The sequence below is a fragment of the Caretta caretta genome, chromosome 14 (genome assembly GCF_965140235.1).
Source record: "Caretta caretta isolate rCarCar2 chromosome 14, rCarCar1.hap1, whole genome shotgun sequence".
NCBI lineage: Eukaryota > Metazoa > Chordata > Testudines > Cheloniidae > Caretta > Caretta caretta.
Window position 1 is genome coordinate 19,902,171 of NC_134219.1, and position 18,055 is coordinate 19,920,225.

General features: G+C 38.3%; 2 protein-coding genes across 11 annotated transcripts in view; one reads left to right on the plus strand and one right to left on the minus strand.

Annotated features, from left to right (window-relative positions):
• TBCD (tubulin folding cofactor D) overlaps positions 1-18,055 on the plus strand; it is a 261,750-nt gene that overhangs the window by 69,918 nt on the left and 173,777 nt on the right. The gene's annotated exons all lie outside the window — the stretch shown is intronic.
• Positions 4,086-14,117, minus strand: ZNF750 (zinc finger protein 750). Its single transcript, XM_048817371.2, has 3 exons — positions 14,027-14,117; positions 6,421-8,063; positions 4,086-5,965 (listed from the first exon to the last, which is right to left on the minus strand). The coding sequence occupies exons 2-3, from the start codon at positions 7,854-7,856 to the stop codon at positions 5,248-5,250; spliced, it is 2,154 nt and encodes a 717-aa protein (XP_048673328.2). The 5' UTR covers positions 7,857-8,063; positions 14,027-14,117; the 3' UTR covers positions 4,086-5,247.

The following is an 18,055-nucleotide window of genomic DNA, read 5'->3' on the forward strand; positions in this document are numbered from 1 at the left end:
TTTTCATTTAGGGCTTTGTAGATCAAAACCCACATTTTCAAACTCCACCCTGAAGGCAGCCAGTGCTGGATATGCAGCACAGAAGTCATGGTTTCTCACCAAAAAATCCTGCTTTATAAGTGGGCTGCTCTGTCTTGCCACTTTGATGTAAGGTGTATCCCCATATAAGAGTGCATTACAGTAATCCAGTCTTGAGGTGACAGAAACATGGTTTATGGTAGCAAAGTCTACATCTGAAATAAATGGTTACAATCTCTAGGTAGACACAGATTAGAGAAGAAAGTATTCCTACACTGCTGCTATTTGATCATCTAAAAGCAACTAGGACCCCAGTCCTACCGTCTGCAAACATAAGTCACAAATGGAGGGTATGTATTCTCAATTAAAGGAGATGTTATCATTTCCATATCTTCCAGTTGCTTCTCCCAACTAATCAGTGTCACAATCTCAGTTTTTTCTGGATTAAGCTTCAGGCAGCTAGCTCTCCTTGATGCCCCACTTTCCCTCAGACATTGGGCCAGGAACTCAATAGCACTGGATGTTTATCAGCATACTGAAAATATCAGATTCCGTATCTCTTCAGTAACCCTTTAAGCAGCTCCCTGTGTGCACACTGCATGGGCAAGGGAGACAAGGTGAACTGCATACAGTTCCCTTAGGAGGAAGAAGCATCTGTCCTTTCCCACCTTCTGTGAATACTCATTGAGTAAAGAATGGAATTCCCCAAGAGTATCATCATCCACTCCTACTGTGATCTGCTTGTGCAACCATACTTCGGAACCAACTCCTGAGTGACTCAGACTAAGTGCATGTGTACACGAGCACTTATTACATGGAATATAAATCTACATTGCTTCAGTGTGCTATGCAGTAACTCTCCATATGGACTGTTCTGCTGCCATATAAAAAGTTCTCTACTGTGCATTGACCTGCTGCAGTTTCAAACAGCAGGGTGCAAAGCACATTTCAGAGGTGATTGAAATTTTTCCCTTGAAAAATCACCAAGTGCGTTGTTTATATAAGGCCGAAGCACTTCATTTCGACCTTTTGTTTCGATATACTGTAAATGAAACACTTTGAACTTGTCAAAACAGCTTTGTGGGAAATTTCAAAATTTTGACTTTTTATTCTGATTTAGGATGAAAGAAAACTTCAAAATGTCAGAATTTCCCCTGGACTGGAAATCTTGAATTTCAACCAGCTCTAGTCAAGAGTAACCTCTCTTCTTTTAGGGCCCAGAACAAACTGTTTCAAGAAGCAATAGCTGATGGTATGGAGACATAACTTCTCTAAACCATGTCCTGATGTGACATTCAGCAAGTTTGTACCAGTAATTGAATTGGCTGTTGTTATTGTTTAGTAGGTTGTTGTCTCTTTCTCAGCATTCTGCAGTCACCATCACTTATCTGATACAGAGGTTAGTAGCATGCATAAAATGTTCCTGTTTCTCACCCCCTGTGTTTTATGCTACACCAGGCTGCCTTTAAAGAGGACTCCTTACAGGGACTGAAGATGAGGCACTATCTAGGGGGGTGGATATTAAAGATGTAGAATAACTTGAGAAAATAAATTACACCACTGTGAGCTGGAGGGCATTTCATACAAGAGCTTTAATGTTCTACAGAGCGCAGTATCTGTTCTACTTACAAAAAACATGTACCTTATCATTAGAAAAGAACTAATCTTCAGGAAGGCAGGTCAACATTGTACCTATCTATTGTTAACAAAAGTGCTCAGGGTGATTTGGGAAATTGTAGGTTGCTAAATCTTGCTTTAAATAACAGGGAAAAAATTAGAAAAGTCTAGCTAGCTAGTTATAAAGCATCAGTCTGAATATAGTGGGCAAACTAGCATTTAACCTCTAAGTATGAACTATGCCTCTTTTAACTGTGTTAGAACACTATTGAAAATTGAAACAGGTAAAGGAGAACTGGTGGGTGTAGTTTAATATAGAGTTTAAAATGGCCTTTGATGAAGTTCCTCATAGAAGGCCATTGAGCAAAATGAGTAATAGGTGGGTGGAAGATGAAGTCCTGCAAAGGATTTTTTTTAAAAAAAGGCTTGGGATAAGGTATACAGAGTAAGAATAGACTGTTTTCAGTGTGGAAGGAGATCCTGAGAAGGGCAGAAGGAATTTTGGAGGCATGGTGGTAGGAGAACATATGGTAAAGAGGCATGAGAACATGTTTTTATAAACTAAGATGATGAAGTTTGCCTATGAAAATATAAGAGAGTCAGTAATGAATGGGATGGAGGAGATCAGCCAGTTGCTCAGGTCTATGCTTTCCAATAGGTGAACATGTGAAGAAAGCTGCAAGCAAGCTTGCACAAGCATGAAAATGGATACAAGGGATCTTCAAAAGTATCTCTGGGTATGTCCACACAGCAGTGTAAGCTGAAGGTTAGTGGGACTTGAGTCAGCTGGCCTGTGTCAGGGAACAATGGGCTTGATTGTCTACATTGCATTTTAACCCTAGGTCTAGGGCTCTGGTGTCCACATTGCAGTACACAGACCTGAGTCAAAGTAGTCCTATCCCAGAGTTCCTAGCAGCCATGCCCACACCCCCCATGGTGTCGACATTCTAGTCCTACGAATGTGTTGCACTGCAGGAAAACACTACTGCTGTTGATGGGACTCAGGTGCCCATAAGGAGCACATGAGTACATAAACTGCATAATTATCTTCTTTGGTGGCTGTCGCAGTAGAATGACTGCAGTTTGAGAACTCTTTAAACTGAACTCCCACGTAATCTGAGAATTGGCTCTCCACGTTTAGGTTGAGTAACGTTGGCAGTGCTGCTCCTCTTCCGCTGGGAACTCTGGGATACATCTGGAGAACTTCCAGGACCTGAGTCTAGCCAGGGCCACATGCACACAGGAAAGCAATAGGGCTCAGGACCCTAGGTCCCAGCTTAACATGGGCTTGGATCCTACAGCCATGCATGGCCCCAGGACTCTAGGTCCAATCTCTAGATTAGCACAATTGGTGTGTGGATGCAAGGGTGGTTAGGCTTTAGTCTGGGCTCAAACCCGGGCTTGCATTGCTGTGTAGACATACCCAATGTGTAGCTAATCTATGGAACTCACTGCCTTGGTATATTATTGATGCAGTTGGCTTAGTCCTGCTCAAAAAAAATAAAAATAAAAAAATTGGACTCTAGTAACAACTATATGTACAGTACTAAGGATAAAGTAACACTTGTCATTTATCTTCATACTTCAAGGCATTAAACTGAATACCAGCTAGGGTCAGGGAGAAATTCTTCCTACTCTCTCTGTCGCTTGTTATTATACAGTTGGTTGCTAATTTATATAATGTACCTAAGTTATTAGCATTGGTTGTTAGAATTATCAAACATCTAATTTGTATAGTCTGCAGTTAATATTATATCTAGCAGAATCTTGCCTAGCCAAATCCATCTTATCCCAAGATACCATATTATTTGGAAATTAGATTATGCCCCCAAAGTGCATCAGTTGCATTGAAAAGCATCTGTTCTTTTTAAAAATCATTTTATGGCCATTGTTGTCTTTTGTATAAATGGGGCTCTCCTGTATCTGAGTAATTAGTTGATGTGAAAGGTGTATATATGGTTTAAATTGGTTTATGATCTTCCTTTGTTTTACTCAAACTGATTGGGCAGTTTCAGTTTTTTAATACCAGTTACATTAGCAGCTGCTGTACAAGTCTAAACATGATTACTTATGAATCATAAGTAGTACAGTTTTTTGTTAAACCTTTGGCAAAGCTTGTCTGGATAACATCTTTGTGGGATTTTCGGGAGTGCCTGTAGTTTCCCAAATGCCTGGGATGTACAGTATGCAGATTCATTCACCTGTAGCTTTCCAGTTAAGGAAACTCATCTTAATATCATAAGATAGGTGGCTGATATGCTAGGCCATGATTTACTTCAATTGCTAGCTCTAAATCAAATATTGGTGTAACATGCTATTGATTATTTTTTGTGCAAAACACATTTTACCAACAATAATAACATAGACAATTTATTTGTTCCTTAATCATTAAAATATATGGAATTAATAATTAAAGTACAGTTCTTAGCTTTATTTGAAAAATGAGAAGTTCTTATACACAATTATAGAATTAGAAAATAGTTTGTCTGCAAAAGCACATTAAGTTCCAGAATTAGTGATACATATTTACTGAAATTGAAACCTTCACCAGCAGTGCTTTCCTCAAGTGAAATAAATTATTGGCATAGCTATCCTTTTAGGCTGGGATTTCCAAAGGAGCCTAGGAGTGTTAGGTGCCCAAATACTGTTGAACTTCAGTGGAATTTGGACACCTAACTCTTTGGAAAATCCCAGCCTTAGGACTTGTCTGCACACGGAGTTGTACTGGTTTAATTCAAGCTATAAATTTAAACTGATTCAGTTAAACTGGTGCAAACCCTGTGTGAGCATGAGCACTTTTATTTCAACTTGAGAAGCTTATTTTGGTTTAAATTTAAACCTGTTCTTAGCTGACGAAGTTGGTTCCTGGGCCTTTGCTATGTCCGTGTTCTTCTGCAGGACTAATTTTATGAAGAACAGATTTAATTTAAAGCAAAGTAAGCCTCTCAAGATGGAATAAAAGTGCTTATGCAGGGATTTGCACTATTTTAACTGAATTGGTTTAATTAAACTGGTGCAAGTTTGTGCATACCCAAGATCTAAAATTTAGCAGTGTTTCTTCAGTACAACCATTGCGGTGTATTCACATTCAAAACACAGTTTTTAAACTAAGGTCTAAATAACAAATTTAAATTTAAGCTGAATTTAAACTACTGCAGAATTAAAGAAAAATTATTTGCTAGGCAAAAAAATTAGATTCATTAAACAAAATTAAGTTAAATATGATATGAGAGCGCATGATGAACAGTACATTGTTTCTAAAGTTTATAAGTCTTGTAATAAAAGCAGATGTAAAAGGTATTTTACCATATTGCAATTCCCAAAAACATTAAACATCCATCTCATGTACTTCGATTGGCTTAAGTTATGAATGCAAAAGGTTACTCATGAAAATCTGAGTTTACACATAGGAAATTTCAATTACTTAAAAATATTAGTACAAAATTATAAACACATTCTATTTACATGGTAGTTTGTACATAGCTTCTTATGGCCCAAACAAAAAAGTCAGCCGAAAAAATAAGTCAGTACAGAGAAACTGTGTAATCTAACAGATAAGTTTAACAGTTGCTCCATGATGTAAAAGGATATACATTAGCAAGTGAAATAATATTATGATACTCGTGTTCTCTTTCTTAGAGTAAACACTCTGCTGCAGTCGTTGGGTCTTACTCTTTTAGACCCTTGCTGTGATTTTGCTGAATCTTTTTGATTTGTCCTTTTTTGTCCTTTTGCTTTGTGATTGCGGTGATTATCCTGAGTATCTGAAGAACTGAGGATGGGCTCTGTACATGGAATACTACAGTCTTGAGAACTTTGCTCTTCCTTGTCCATTCTTACTTTACTAGGACTATATGCAGCTAGCTGACAAAGAGCAACCGCTGCTGTTTGTTTTTGTTCATCAGAATTGTCAATTACTCTTAAATCTTGGACTTCAGTACTCTGTGCTGTGAAAGAAGGCTTGTCACAGGCACTGTTAGGATTCATTGTGTTGTATACATCTTCAGAATTTTCATTTTCATTGTTTGGAGTGGTTGCAGTCCCAGCATCATATGATGAACGCTGAAATGAAGTTTTCAGGCTGATGATGTTAACGGAATCTTTCACTGAGAGATTCAGAGGCATGTCTTGCAATTCAGTTAAAGTCTGAATTTCCATTTTGGAAGCATGTTTGTACAGGTGTTCATGAACAACTCCTGTGTGTGTGTCAGGCTTCTTTGAAAGATTAAGTGGAGTTATCCCTGTGTCGTCCTCTGTGTTGGATAGAGAGGCCTCATTCTTTGCTTGACTTTCAGTCTGAATATGTGTATCTTCCCCAGTGATGTGAACACTGAAAGAAATGGAAACAAAAAACAAAATTCATTAAGTTTTTTTTATTTTCTAATGGGGAGGGGGAAGGAGAATTGTTTGACCAGAACTCTAACTACATTGGGCAGCCTTTAAACGTGAAAATCACTGTGGCTAATATCAGATTTTGTAGTGTTCGGGATATTTCTTTAGAGTAGGTAGAGGGAAATGTGGATACTAATGGAACAATTGAGTTAAGTTATATATTTATGGAAAGCTGGCAAGCTCTATTAAGTGACCACTGTACTTACAGGTTTTATGGGAACTGGTATTATACTTTGCATAGATATACATATAGTTTTTAAAAATTTTTTTAAACATCTCAACATTGTTGATAGTATTTCATATACTAGACATTTAAAATATGAATAGAGTTGTCTTTGTTTCCCCTAATAAATCTTGAAAAAGCAATTTGTCGAGGGTTTGTTTTTTTATTACCTGGTAGATGAATCTCTATATTGTTGTTTCTGCAAATTCTGAAGTAGAGTTGATTGATCTGTGCTTTTCCTTGCAAGTCTGAAGGCTGAGAAATTTTCTTCCTGTTGGTCATACTTCCCAGTTACAGTGGAAGGTGATTTGCTAGAGAGGTCAAACAGGCCTTCACAGACATGGCTTGTCTGAGTGAAGTTAGTTGGGCTGGGTCTACCAGGTGAGCCTGTTGCTGCACTCCCTGCACGGGGGCTCATTTTGGCATTCTCTCTTTCATTTGGGTCTTCTTTTGAATGGTTTTTGGCATGCAGCAGTGGAATTTCTTTTTCATAATCAGTCTGCTTTTTATGGGCGCTTAATGAGTATTGTTGAGATGGACTTGAAGAACTTGGATACAATAAGGTAGTTTCCTCCATTAGATGAGAACTTGGATCTCTGCTAATACCAGCTACATGTGGAAATCTATAAAATGGAGGATCTGTTGGTCTGCAAAATCCATATGGCACTGGGGGACTGGAATGATATTGTGGAAGTAATCGGTAGTGCTCATATGATGATGGATTTATTGGCTTTGGGAGTGGCCCAGGGTGGGGAAGAAAATGTCTTTGATCTTGGGTCCCATAGACAGACAGCACAGAGTTTTCACACTCTGGTGAGTTACTTGGAAGCAAGTAAGGTGCATAGATTGCCAGTCCATGCTCATAAAAAGGGGGTGAATACTCTGGAATCATTGGATGCATGTAAGGTGGAATGGGACCAAAACCTTTTGTGGGAGGAATTTTATGTGGAAACTCTGGTGGGATAAAAGTAGAACCTGTTTTCCATGGGTGGTTTGGAGTATGAAATGCAGACTTTGCATGAAAAGGCAAGCTTTTGTTCGAATTAGACAGGGATATCATTTCAGCAACCTCATTAGTTTCTGGGCCTTTACTATGTCTGTGTTCTCCTACAGGAACAAAAGCTGAGGGCCTTACAATGCCATCCAAACCAGGCTGCATGTTGATTACACTTTCTGCTGTAGTACTGGCAGGAGTTAATTCCTTCTGTATTACAGACTTTTGTTCTTGAGCTGATTTATTTGTTGTCTGATTTTGTAATTCTACATTTTCCTTGGCATCATCTTTTGCAAAAGCATATTGAGACTTAGAATCAAGATTTGATAGACCGTTTGTGATAGATTTAGAAGAAGTTGGTTTAGCTGTAGGTTCTATCTGATTGAGCTGTTTGGGCTCCAAGGAACTGGACTTTGGGCACTTGATAACTCGATCCTGCTCTGATACTAAAGTAATTGAGTTTTTGCAGAGACCATACTTCATATGGTTAAAAAGGTGGGATTTCTCATTGCAGGTAAAGGGGCACTGAAAACACTTATATTTAAATGGTTTTCCTGGAGGCCTTGGGATATAATGAGGTTTCTTTGGCTTACGCTCTTTGAGGAGACTCATTTTTCTGCTTTAAAGCTTATATTTAATGTTCCTTTATAAAATAATTTTTTTGCAGATCTCTTCAGTTTCAAACTGTTGATGTTTTCAGTTTTTCAGGTTTCAAGAATCTGTTCTCCACATTAGAAAGGAAAATTTGATTTGAAGCCAGCTCTTCTGTTGCAAGATGTTAGGGAAAAAGCAACTCTCCAGTAATTTATAGTACAGGAACTGTAACAGAAAAATTTAAGTCAAATATGCTGGCACACAATAATTAAATAAAAAAAGAATGCATTCTTTTGACCACATCTGTCTGAAGTTTTTTTCCTTGTTGAAATGTGTCAAGCACATGTATTACCCATATGTAATATCAGGTGGGCACATAGAAAGCTGAAGTGAACGTTTTCAGACTTGGATGCCCAAAGTTAGGCATCCATGTGCATATTTAGGCACCTAAAGAAGTGACTTTTTTTGAGAGAGAGAGACACTCCGAAAAAAAGCTCTTCTGAAAGCTGAGGGAACATTCATTCAGAAGGTAAATAGGACAAAAAAAAGAGTATAGATAGGTGGAGCTGTAGGGAGGGATGGAAGAAGGCAAGGGGTAGATTCTGGCAGCAGCAGGTGGTATGGCGCAAGCCTGCCAGGCCAGCTGGAATCCCTCCTCCTCTTTTCCCTGGCTGAGATGTTAGGGTGGAGAGTGGGATGGGCTCCACTCTTGAGAGCTGACCCAGTCTTTCCAGAGACCAAACAGCACTCCCTCCTGCCTGGCATAGCATCTTTTGGCAGTCTAAGAAATGTCTGAATGGATATGTTAGGACTGGCTAGTGCAGGGGTGGGCAAACTTTTTGGCCTGAGGGCCACATATGGGTATGGAAATTGTATGGTGGGCCATGAATGCTCATGAAATTGGGGGCTGGGGTGCAGGATGGGGTGAGGGCTCCGGCTGGGGGTGCAGGCTCTGGGGTGGGGGGGGCTGGGGATGAGGAGTTGGGGGTGCAGGAGGGTGCTCCAGGCTGGAACCAAGGGGTCTGGAGGGCAGGAGGGGGACCAGGGCTGGGGCATGGAAGGGGGGCAGGGGCGCAGGCTCCAGGCGGTGCTTACCTCAAGCAGCTCCCGGAAGTAGCTGCATGTCCGCCCTCTGCCTACTATGCGGAGGCGTGGCCGGGCGGCTCTGTGCCCTGTCCCATCTGCTGGCATTGTCCTTGCAGCTCCCATTGGCCTTGGTTCCCGGCCAATGGGAGCTGCAGGGGCAGTATGCGGGGCCCCTTAGCTGCCCCTATGTGTAGGAGCCAGCGTGGGGGTCATGCTGCTGCTTCCAGGAGCCATGCAGAGCCATAGCACACGTGGAGTGGGGCAAGCCCCGGACCCCACTCCCCGGCGAGAGCTTGAGGGCTGGATTAAAATGTCTGAAGGGCCAGATGCAGCCCCTGGGCCGTAGTTTGCCCACCCCTGGGCTAGTGTCTCGGGGATAAAAGCAACTCCCATTTTGGGTCCTGCTTAAAAGCAACTCCCATTTTGGGTCCTGCTTAAAAGCAACTCCCATTTTGGGTCGTGCTTAAAAGCAACTCCCATTCTGGGTCCTGCTTAATTCAATTAAAAGACATGGGCATTAGAATAGGCATTAGAATCTCAAGCTAATAGATTCTAATGTCTTTTCTAATGCCTATGTCTTTTAATTGAATTAAGTAAGACCCAAAATGGGAGTTGGTTTTATCCCCAAGACACTAGCCCAGGGGTGTGCAAACTATGCCCCAGGGGCTGCATCTGGCCCTTCAGACATTTTAATCCAGCCCTCAAGCTCTCGCTGGGGAGTGGGATCTGGGGCTTGCCCCGCTCCAGTCAGGGAGCGGGGTTGGGGGCTTGCCCCACTGCACGCGTGCTATGCACGGCTCCTGGAAGCAGCAGCATGTCCCCCATGCTGGCTCCTACCTCCAAGGTTCCCTACACAGATGAAGAATGTTAAATGTTAGTCATCTGTGTAGTGGACCTTGGAGGTAAGGGGGTGGATTGAGTGAGTGTGAGTGTGTGTGTGTGTGTGTGTGTAGAATATGTAATATTCAGGTAGAAACGTGTCAGACAGCCATTGATTTATAGGGGTATGATCCACTTGCTTTCTTTCAGAAAACTAAAGAAGTGGATACTTTATATAGCCTGATGATTTTCGGGTAGATAAGTCAGGAGGGCTTGTATCAGCTTGTTCCAGTATGTTCACTGATTCTGAAGGCGTGAGAACCTCTCAGAGTCAAGTTCTCATGATTTTTTAGGATGTGTTATGGCAGAGATCTAAAAACTGATGATTTCATCATGAACTATAAGCATCATTATCAAAATGATGACTGTTGCAAAACCACGTACTGTATCTATTGTGTTACCCGAAACTTCAGGAATACTAATTGTGAGTGACTAGTGTAGTTCGATATTTTTCTAAAAGCTTTACTTACATAAAAGTTTGAATTAGAAGTATTAAAATATTAAATTTAGGAAAATAACTACTGGTAACTACATGCTGTTGAGATTTTATTTAATGTATCAAGATGTCTTGCATTTCTCAAATCAGTCACTTTATTAATAGAAAATTATGTGCAAGACATTAATATTGAAACTTGAAGGCAAAGCTAGAAAATTGCTGCTTATTTGAACAGGTATAGTAATTTGAGAAAAATGTTCTTGTATTCAATATATTTTGTGTTTCTGCTATCATAGACATTTAAGTATTTACTGTTTTTAGTAGAATTGTAAACTTAAAGGCAGCTTGAATAAATTCCGCAGCACTTTATGGGAAAAAAATAGCTACGTTTAGATTTGCCTATAAGAATGGTTTTGATTCTTACAAACATTTCATTAAGTATGTATTTTAAATATATAGATTTACAACAAGTTAAATAACTAGAAACAAATAACTGCATGGTAATATTTAATGTATTTCTCTACATCAGGAAAAAAATTTAAAGCTCTTTGTTTTTTTGTCAGACCTAGATCCTAGTTATCTCAGCATGATGTTAGTAAAATACATGCCAGCATGTTAAAATTTTGTCAGTATCAGTCACTTGTTAGAATTATGATTCAGTACACAGAAAATAAATTGCCAGACAAATGAAATTTAGCTAGAATCTCTCTGAAATATGTAAGCATTGCTCTTGCTAAAATAAGAAATGGAAAAAAAAGTTGGGTGATTTGCCATTGTTTTGACTGAAATAAAGTTTGCTGCATTTTTGACTAATGTATAACTAAAGTGGAGTGCTTATAATAACTTGGTCAACTCAGTTTGGACATGTTAGTCTTTGTGCTTTCTTGAAAGTACCAGAAATAATTATGCTTGAAGATAGTGTTGTCAAAACAAACTACTCTGGGCATGCATACTTGAGCAGTTTACATCAACAGTTTGAGTTTGTATTTGAATTTCAGATGACAATATTTATTATAAAGAGAATGTTAATTAGTTTTTCGTGTTTAATAATTAGTTTCTCCTTGATTAATAATGTAAATTCTCATACTTTCCTCCTTGTGTATGGTGTTTTTTCCTGTTGTTGAACAGGAATAATTTGAATAATGTTTTAACTATCCTTTCTTAACCATGTAAATGGATTGCTGCACCTTGCCAACTCCTACAATATGAATTTTTAGTTTTGAAATGTCTTTCAATGTGTGTATAAAAGGGCGAGAACTATAAAAGCTTTACATGTGTATATATATATTTTTAAAGTTTATTTTACCCTAGCGTGATTCTTACCTACCCAGCATGATGCCAGTAGTGCTTATAGAGGAAGTTGCCCTGACACCTCAGACAACGAATAAGTACACTGAGGGTTATTTTGAGGTTTTCACCTCTCTTAATTTTAGGCCAGTGTCTGCCTGTTGTATCTATCCTCTCCTCCTTATTTTCAGTGCTTCCCTGAGGAGCACTAGCTAAAACTCTTCTGGTTGAAAATTCCAAGAATAAAATACTTCTGGTTCCAACAAAGACTGAGAAATCCAGTTCCATTCTCTAAGTAAAACCCAACAATATTTGCAGGGGAATATATTTCATAATTTAAAATAATTATTCACAAAATAATACAGCTAGGAAAAATATTAGATCGTCCAAAATAGCTGTACATGTTTAAAGTTGCTGTATGCACAGTACATAAAAAAAAATGACCTCATAGATGTACTATATGTAATTTGTGTGCTGAGGAAATTAAAAGTTAAACTGTTAATATTAGAATAGCATTGTCAATGTTGTCATGAGGAAAAAAATTAGTTTTTTCTTAGAATCTGAATAACACAAATATAATATCTAAAATTTATCATGATCTTCAGTAACAGTCATAATTTTAAAGTAACACTCTATTTCATTATTATTGTGGCTATCTGATTTTTAAAATTCACATTGGATAATTATGTAATTATTATAACAAAGTTCTTATCCCTAGTTTCCAACCTAGCTCGTATTTTTAATGGAAAATACATTCGGTTACTATTTGGTGAAACTATAACAGAAGGGTTCATTGGCCTTTTATGAATTGCTTGTCTATGGTAGGTCTTTTAACGTAGACTGGGGTAGTCAATTATTTTTTGTCATGGTCCAAATTTCTTGGTCAGGGTCCAGACTCCAGAGAAACATTTTTCATATCGCAATAACTAAGTAAATAAAAAGGTTTCGAGGTCTGTTCAAAAGTGTCTGGCGGTTCCGATTTGGCCCATGGTCTGCCTGTTGAATATCCCTGTACTAGACTGTCCTTTTGCATAACAGCCCCTCACTCCTACTCCTCAGCCTAGATGTGTGTCATTTTGGTTGGCCACAAGTTTTTTGTCCTGGTTTTTAAAGAGACAAAACTGTTACCAGCCTCTTATTTTCATACTATGCTAGCAAATCCTACAAGAAAGAATATTGTGATTTTGTCACTATACATATAAATAGTTGGTATGGAGATTCTAAGTGGTAAAAGTTATTTAAAAAAGTCTAATCTACCAAAGGGGTAGTTCCAGAATTCCTTTATTGCAAACAGTGGTGGTAATTATAATCTTTCTTTGTAGGACATTGCTATGACAGGTTGCGTTACAGTTTGTCATACACATTAATATATGTGCTCAATTGTTGTTGCAGTATTCCTTTTGCTGATGTTACTGACCAGGAGTACTCATTGGGGTGGAACATTTTGAAGGGCATGCTATAATTAAAATATTGTGATGTGGCATTATTGCATAACTCAAGGACATGCCATTGTCACCTAACTTGTGTGTTGCAAGAACAAGATTTGTGAGTTTTATTCCAGTTGAGATTTTCCAGTGATTAACTGCCACTCCCTCCTACACTTTCAGTTCTTTTTCAACAGGAAAATAAATGTTAGCACAACTATTAGTTGATGGGGAGGAAACATAGGGAAGAGGGGTCGTTTCGTGGGTAAATAGGATGGGACATAGGAGGTTGGGGAGAGAAGAGTTTAAGGCTGCATGAATAGCTCAGCTAGGAAGCACAAGATAGTACCCCAAATCTGTGGTGTAAATACAAGGTTAATAGCGTCAAACCTCAGTTAATCAAACACAAAGTAAATTGAGTGCAGTCATTTTTTAAAATCAGTGATGCACATTTAAATAGAAATTTAAATTTAAAACTGAAGTTCTTACATTGTATGTGCTTAATCATGATTCATTTTAATTAACCAAAGAGACAGATGATTGTGACTAATAAAACAGCTGTATTTTCTCATACTGTGTAGAATATACCTCCTAGAAGCTTAAAAAAAGTTGAAACAAGTGCTCAAGATCTTATTTTGCACAAATTTATAGATTGGTCAAAATATTAATATTTTATAGTTAGAGAATAATCAAAAGAATATCTGGTAACTAAAATATTTTTGTTGTCATAATTATACCACAGTTTAAATTGTTGTTAACGTGCTCGGTAAACAGGTGCTTAAAATATTTTTTTTGGAAAAATGTTGTAATTAATGTAAAAAGTCAATGGGAGCTAAAGTGAAAAAAAAATCCTTTCTCACAAAATAAAAGAACTATTTCACTTAAGTCATGTTAAAGTTTTATCAGAAGCTTCTATGCAATAAGTGCACCTGCTAGAAGAGGAGTTATTTTGCTTACAGAGGCAGTGAAATATAAATGCTAAAAGAATAAGGGAATACATTTTGATCCTTTCGTATTGGGTGTCAGTCTGATTACCATTACTCTTTAATTGATTTTACGTTTAAAAAAGTACTCACCAGATACGTAGATGGCTGAAGTGTTCAAGGTGATCACTGTTGCTAAGCTGTAGCTGTCAGTGCGGAGAGAGAAGTACCTGTTCTGTGCTTGATGGCTAAGTGAAACTGAAGGAGGCTGTTTCAGTGGGAGGGATTTAAAAAGTGTAGGAGTTGAGCCCTCAGGGTGTAGAGATGCACCTGATATTACTCCAGCCTGAAGCTACGATTCATGTATTTGTATCCACTGCTTTCGTTCAGCATTAGCTCAGCGTCTGAGCTATCAAACAAAACTCTTGTCACTTTTGTGCCCTCCAACAAGCACATTTCTCTGTTCCCACAGTCATGTTTGTGCCACTGCATAATGATCTACTGTAAGTGAGGTGAAACATGGTGTAGATATGTGCTTAGCTTATGATCTTTTAAATCCATTTAGGTGGGACACAGATCATAATGATTAAGTGTTGGTAAACTGTAGAAAAAATTGCATGTAAAACACAGCAAGCTGCAACAAACAATATTTGGTTTTAGTTCTATAGAAACCATAGTTTTGTATGAATGCCTTTGTATGTTTGGCTTTTTAACACATTTGCTTATTATCTTTTTTTCTTTCCTTTTATTGAAATTGGTTTATCCTTCATGAGTCTCTTCTCTGGTGAAGGCGGGACTCAGCTAACCCCAAGCTTGCTTGCCACAGGAACCTGCCAAAGCTTGCTTATAATTGACAGCCAAATGCACAGATACTGTAAATGGAAAGGAGACGCCTCAGTAGGAAATTGATTATCACATCCACGCATTCACTCCTTTTGCAGTTTAACTTTATGGCTGTTGAGCAAACCAAATTATAACCCTTGGCTAGCATTGACACTTGCTTTTAGTTAGATTTATAAATATGACAAATTTATTACTGCGTTCACCAGAACTAAATTAGATATCTAAAAGTTATCTTTGCAAAGCTATTAAATGAGAGAACATAGCTCATGTATTCTATCCCTTTAAAAGCCTTTATGATGCTTCATACTTTCTCTGAAATAAATTCCTCAGTTTTTGAAAGTCAAAACTGGATGTAGGCAGAGTCAAAGTTCATGTAAAAGAGGGCTATGAAACTGCTCTCCAAATTTAGTTTAACAAATTCCTTCATTTATTTCCCCTGTGAATTCATAGTGAATTCAGGCAGTCAGCTTCAGACTGGGCACAAATTATTTTGTCTGATTTTTTTTTTTTTTTTCCCCAGCGTGAGAATCAGTTGTGGAATTTCGAAAGAGTTTCTGCTGATGTGAAAGGGAAGGGTGGGTTTTTCTCGCTGGGTGTGTTACTTCAAGAAAGGAAAAACCAGAGGGAATGTTTCTGAATGAACATGAGTTTGGTAATTTGCTATTGAGAGAGCTTTTTTGACAAGAGTGTTGTGTCAGACCTCTACAACAGGAATATGGAGACCAATAGAGAATTAGTTATGTAAATGCTGTTTCCTAATGTGTAGACCATGTTCACTGCTGGTATAAACAGGCATGATTCTGGGAGTTCTCTGTGTACACCAACAGTGATTTTTGCCTTCCATAGTTGTTTAAGATCTGTGTGCTGAATCCTGTTATCCGTCTGCACTAATATCTCCTGTGGACTAAAATTGGAATTCTGCATGTGCAACTTAATTTCATATTAGGCAGTAAGGTGTTTTGGTTCAGGTATGGTCTGTCTTTCTGTTTGCACAGCATTTCACATGATAGGGTGCTGAGTCTCACTGAGGCACTCAGGTGCTACTGCAAAATAGATAAATAATAAATTTTAAGGCCCAGCAGACAATGTTACGTTTGTATTACAAACATCATACAAAATACAAAACTATACTTGTCTAAAAAGGTATGATTCCCTTGTGCAATTATTGCTAAGAAAAGAAATGTTTTGGCTTGACATGGGATGTAGGACCTTGTCCACAAGGTAAAGGTAATTTAAAAAAAAAAAAAAATTAAAGCAGAAGCTTTCCAACCTTTTTTTTTTATAGTGGAACCCAAAGTTTAATAGATGGATTGACTTGTGGACATCCCCGGTTCTATTCACAGTTGCACAGATCACGTCCCTTCCTTTTTTCAATTGCACAGCATCTCTGTGGCAGTTACAGTGGAGGAATAACATTAGGAAGTGTATTTTTAGGTTCTTTTAATGCAATTTAGCAGTTTGAAAAGGAGTACCAGCATTGTGTTACCATCAAGCTCTTCCTGCACCATTTGTCTGTAAGGACTGTTACATCCCTTCTCTTCCCCCTTAGTTCGGAAGGAGAGGTCTTAGTCTATTTGTACTCTTAAGAAAAATTTTTCCCAAGGGGAGTTTGCCATGTTTGCTTATGTTTAGTACTTCCCTGAAAACACTGTTCCTGAAAGGAGAGGTCCTTTGTTTCCTCAAATATCTGGGAGGTTTTCCTTTAGTATTCCTTTTCCCACTGTAGGAAGCCTTTCTCTTGTGCTTGTGAGACTGAAATGGAACATGAACGATATACTTAACTGTCTCCTTGTGTCTTCTCTAAAACTTGCAGCATGTATTTGTTTTTCCATTCCTTTTCCATGGAGTGAGAGGATACATTTTTTGTCTTTCTTTCATTCCCTTAAGAGTGATGGATTTGTTTGACTCTTGGGAAACTGAGGTATGTTTTCCTGGATAGATTCTGAGAAAATATTTTTAAGTACCTGAGAGAACTTTTCAGCTTCCGAAAGTTAAAGGAAAGTTAAAGGACAGAGAGGCAGTTAAGTTTTAGAAACTGTTGATTTGTTTTGTTTTTCTGATCCTGCTCTCGCAAGTGTGAGGGAGGCAGTGAAGTGCTGTCCTGCTTCTGCCTTGATCCAGATATATCATGGAGCTATTAAACACTTAGCCACTCCTAGAAATGGCTGTTGTTTGGCAGGCCAGCCCAACTCAGCTGTGGCTGAAGTACAGCTGCAGCAGGGAACAGCTAAAGAAATTGGAGGTACTATGTATACGTTAAAAGGGTACAAAAGACATGAAATCCAAAGCCTTAGGAAAATTCCAAGTGGTAGAACCTAAGTGATAGGATAGCTCCTGTATAATCTCTGCTAGGAATAATAAATTCTGGTAACACAAAGACCTAGTAAAAGCTGATAACCAATATTTATTTTATTGTTTTTTGTTAATTCATTGCACTTGCAGCTTCTATCATTATTAGATAAACCTAACCATTCACCTGATGGGTGACACTGTTTAAACGAGGATGAGCACAACAGTCATATTAGATGGTATAAACTCCAGGATTGATGTAACACACTGGTGTTTATTACTGAGCTGTCCTTTTGTCATTGTTTTAAATGGCCTTTTATTTCTGCAGAGGTCTGTATCTATAGTTTAAGTCCTGCCCGCTCTGTAGGCTAGGAAATGATTCTTATGAATCTTAAATGGAATTTAGACCAGACTTCCTGACAATCAAATAAGTGTTACCCAGTGACCATAGTTGGTTTCTGTTGACAATTGTACGGTAGCAAATAGCCTTTCTTTAAGATGCTTAAATACTAAAGTATTGGTGCTCTCTATATAGTAAGGAAGGTAGCTGAAGATCTATGTTGTTTAATTTATCCCTTTATTTCGGAGACTCAAAAGTGTAGTTGTCTTGGTCAGAGAAAAGCTGTAGGGAATTTTTGTAACAGCTTATGATCCCCCCCCCCCCCCTTAGGTGAGGAATCTTTGGTCTGTCTTTTCTGTAAAGAGCTATTTTTAATACAGCAAATTGTTCACCTACATTTAATTTCCCTCACAAATTTTCTTATTTTATAATGCCACCATCAAGTTATTTTATAACTCCACAGACCTTCAAGGTCTGTGTAACAATAGCCACTACCCCACTGATAGTTATTTTTTTCCACAGTCATTCTACCTTTGCCATTGTTGGGGCTCCTCTGAAAGCAGGAATCTGAGTTCCCACCTCAGATGAAGCAGAGTCAAAAAGGGTATAAATAGCTTAGGCATCTTGTCCAGGGTAAAGGGAGTTGTGAATCCCCTCGCCAAACAGAGCTGCAAAAGAGATGGCAATCTCCAGTATTACATTTCTACATC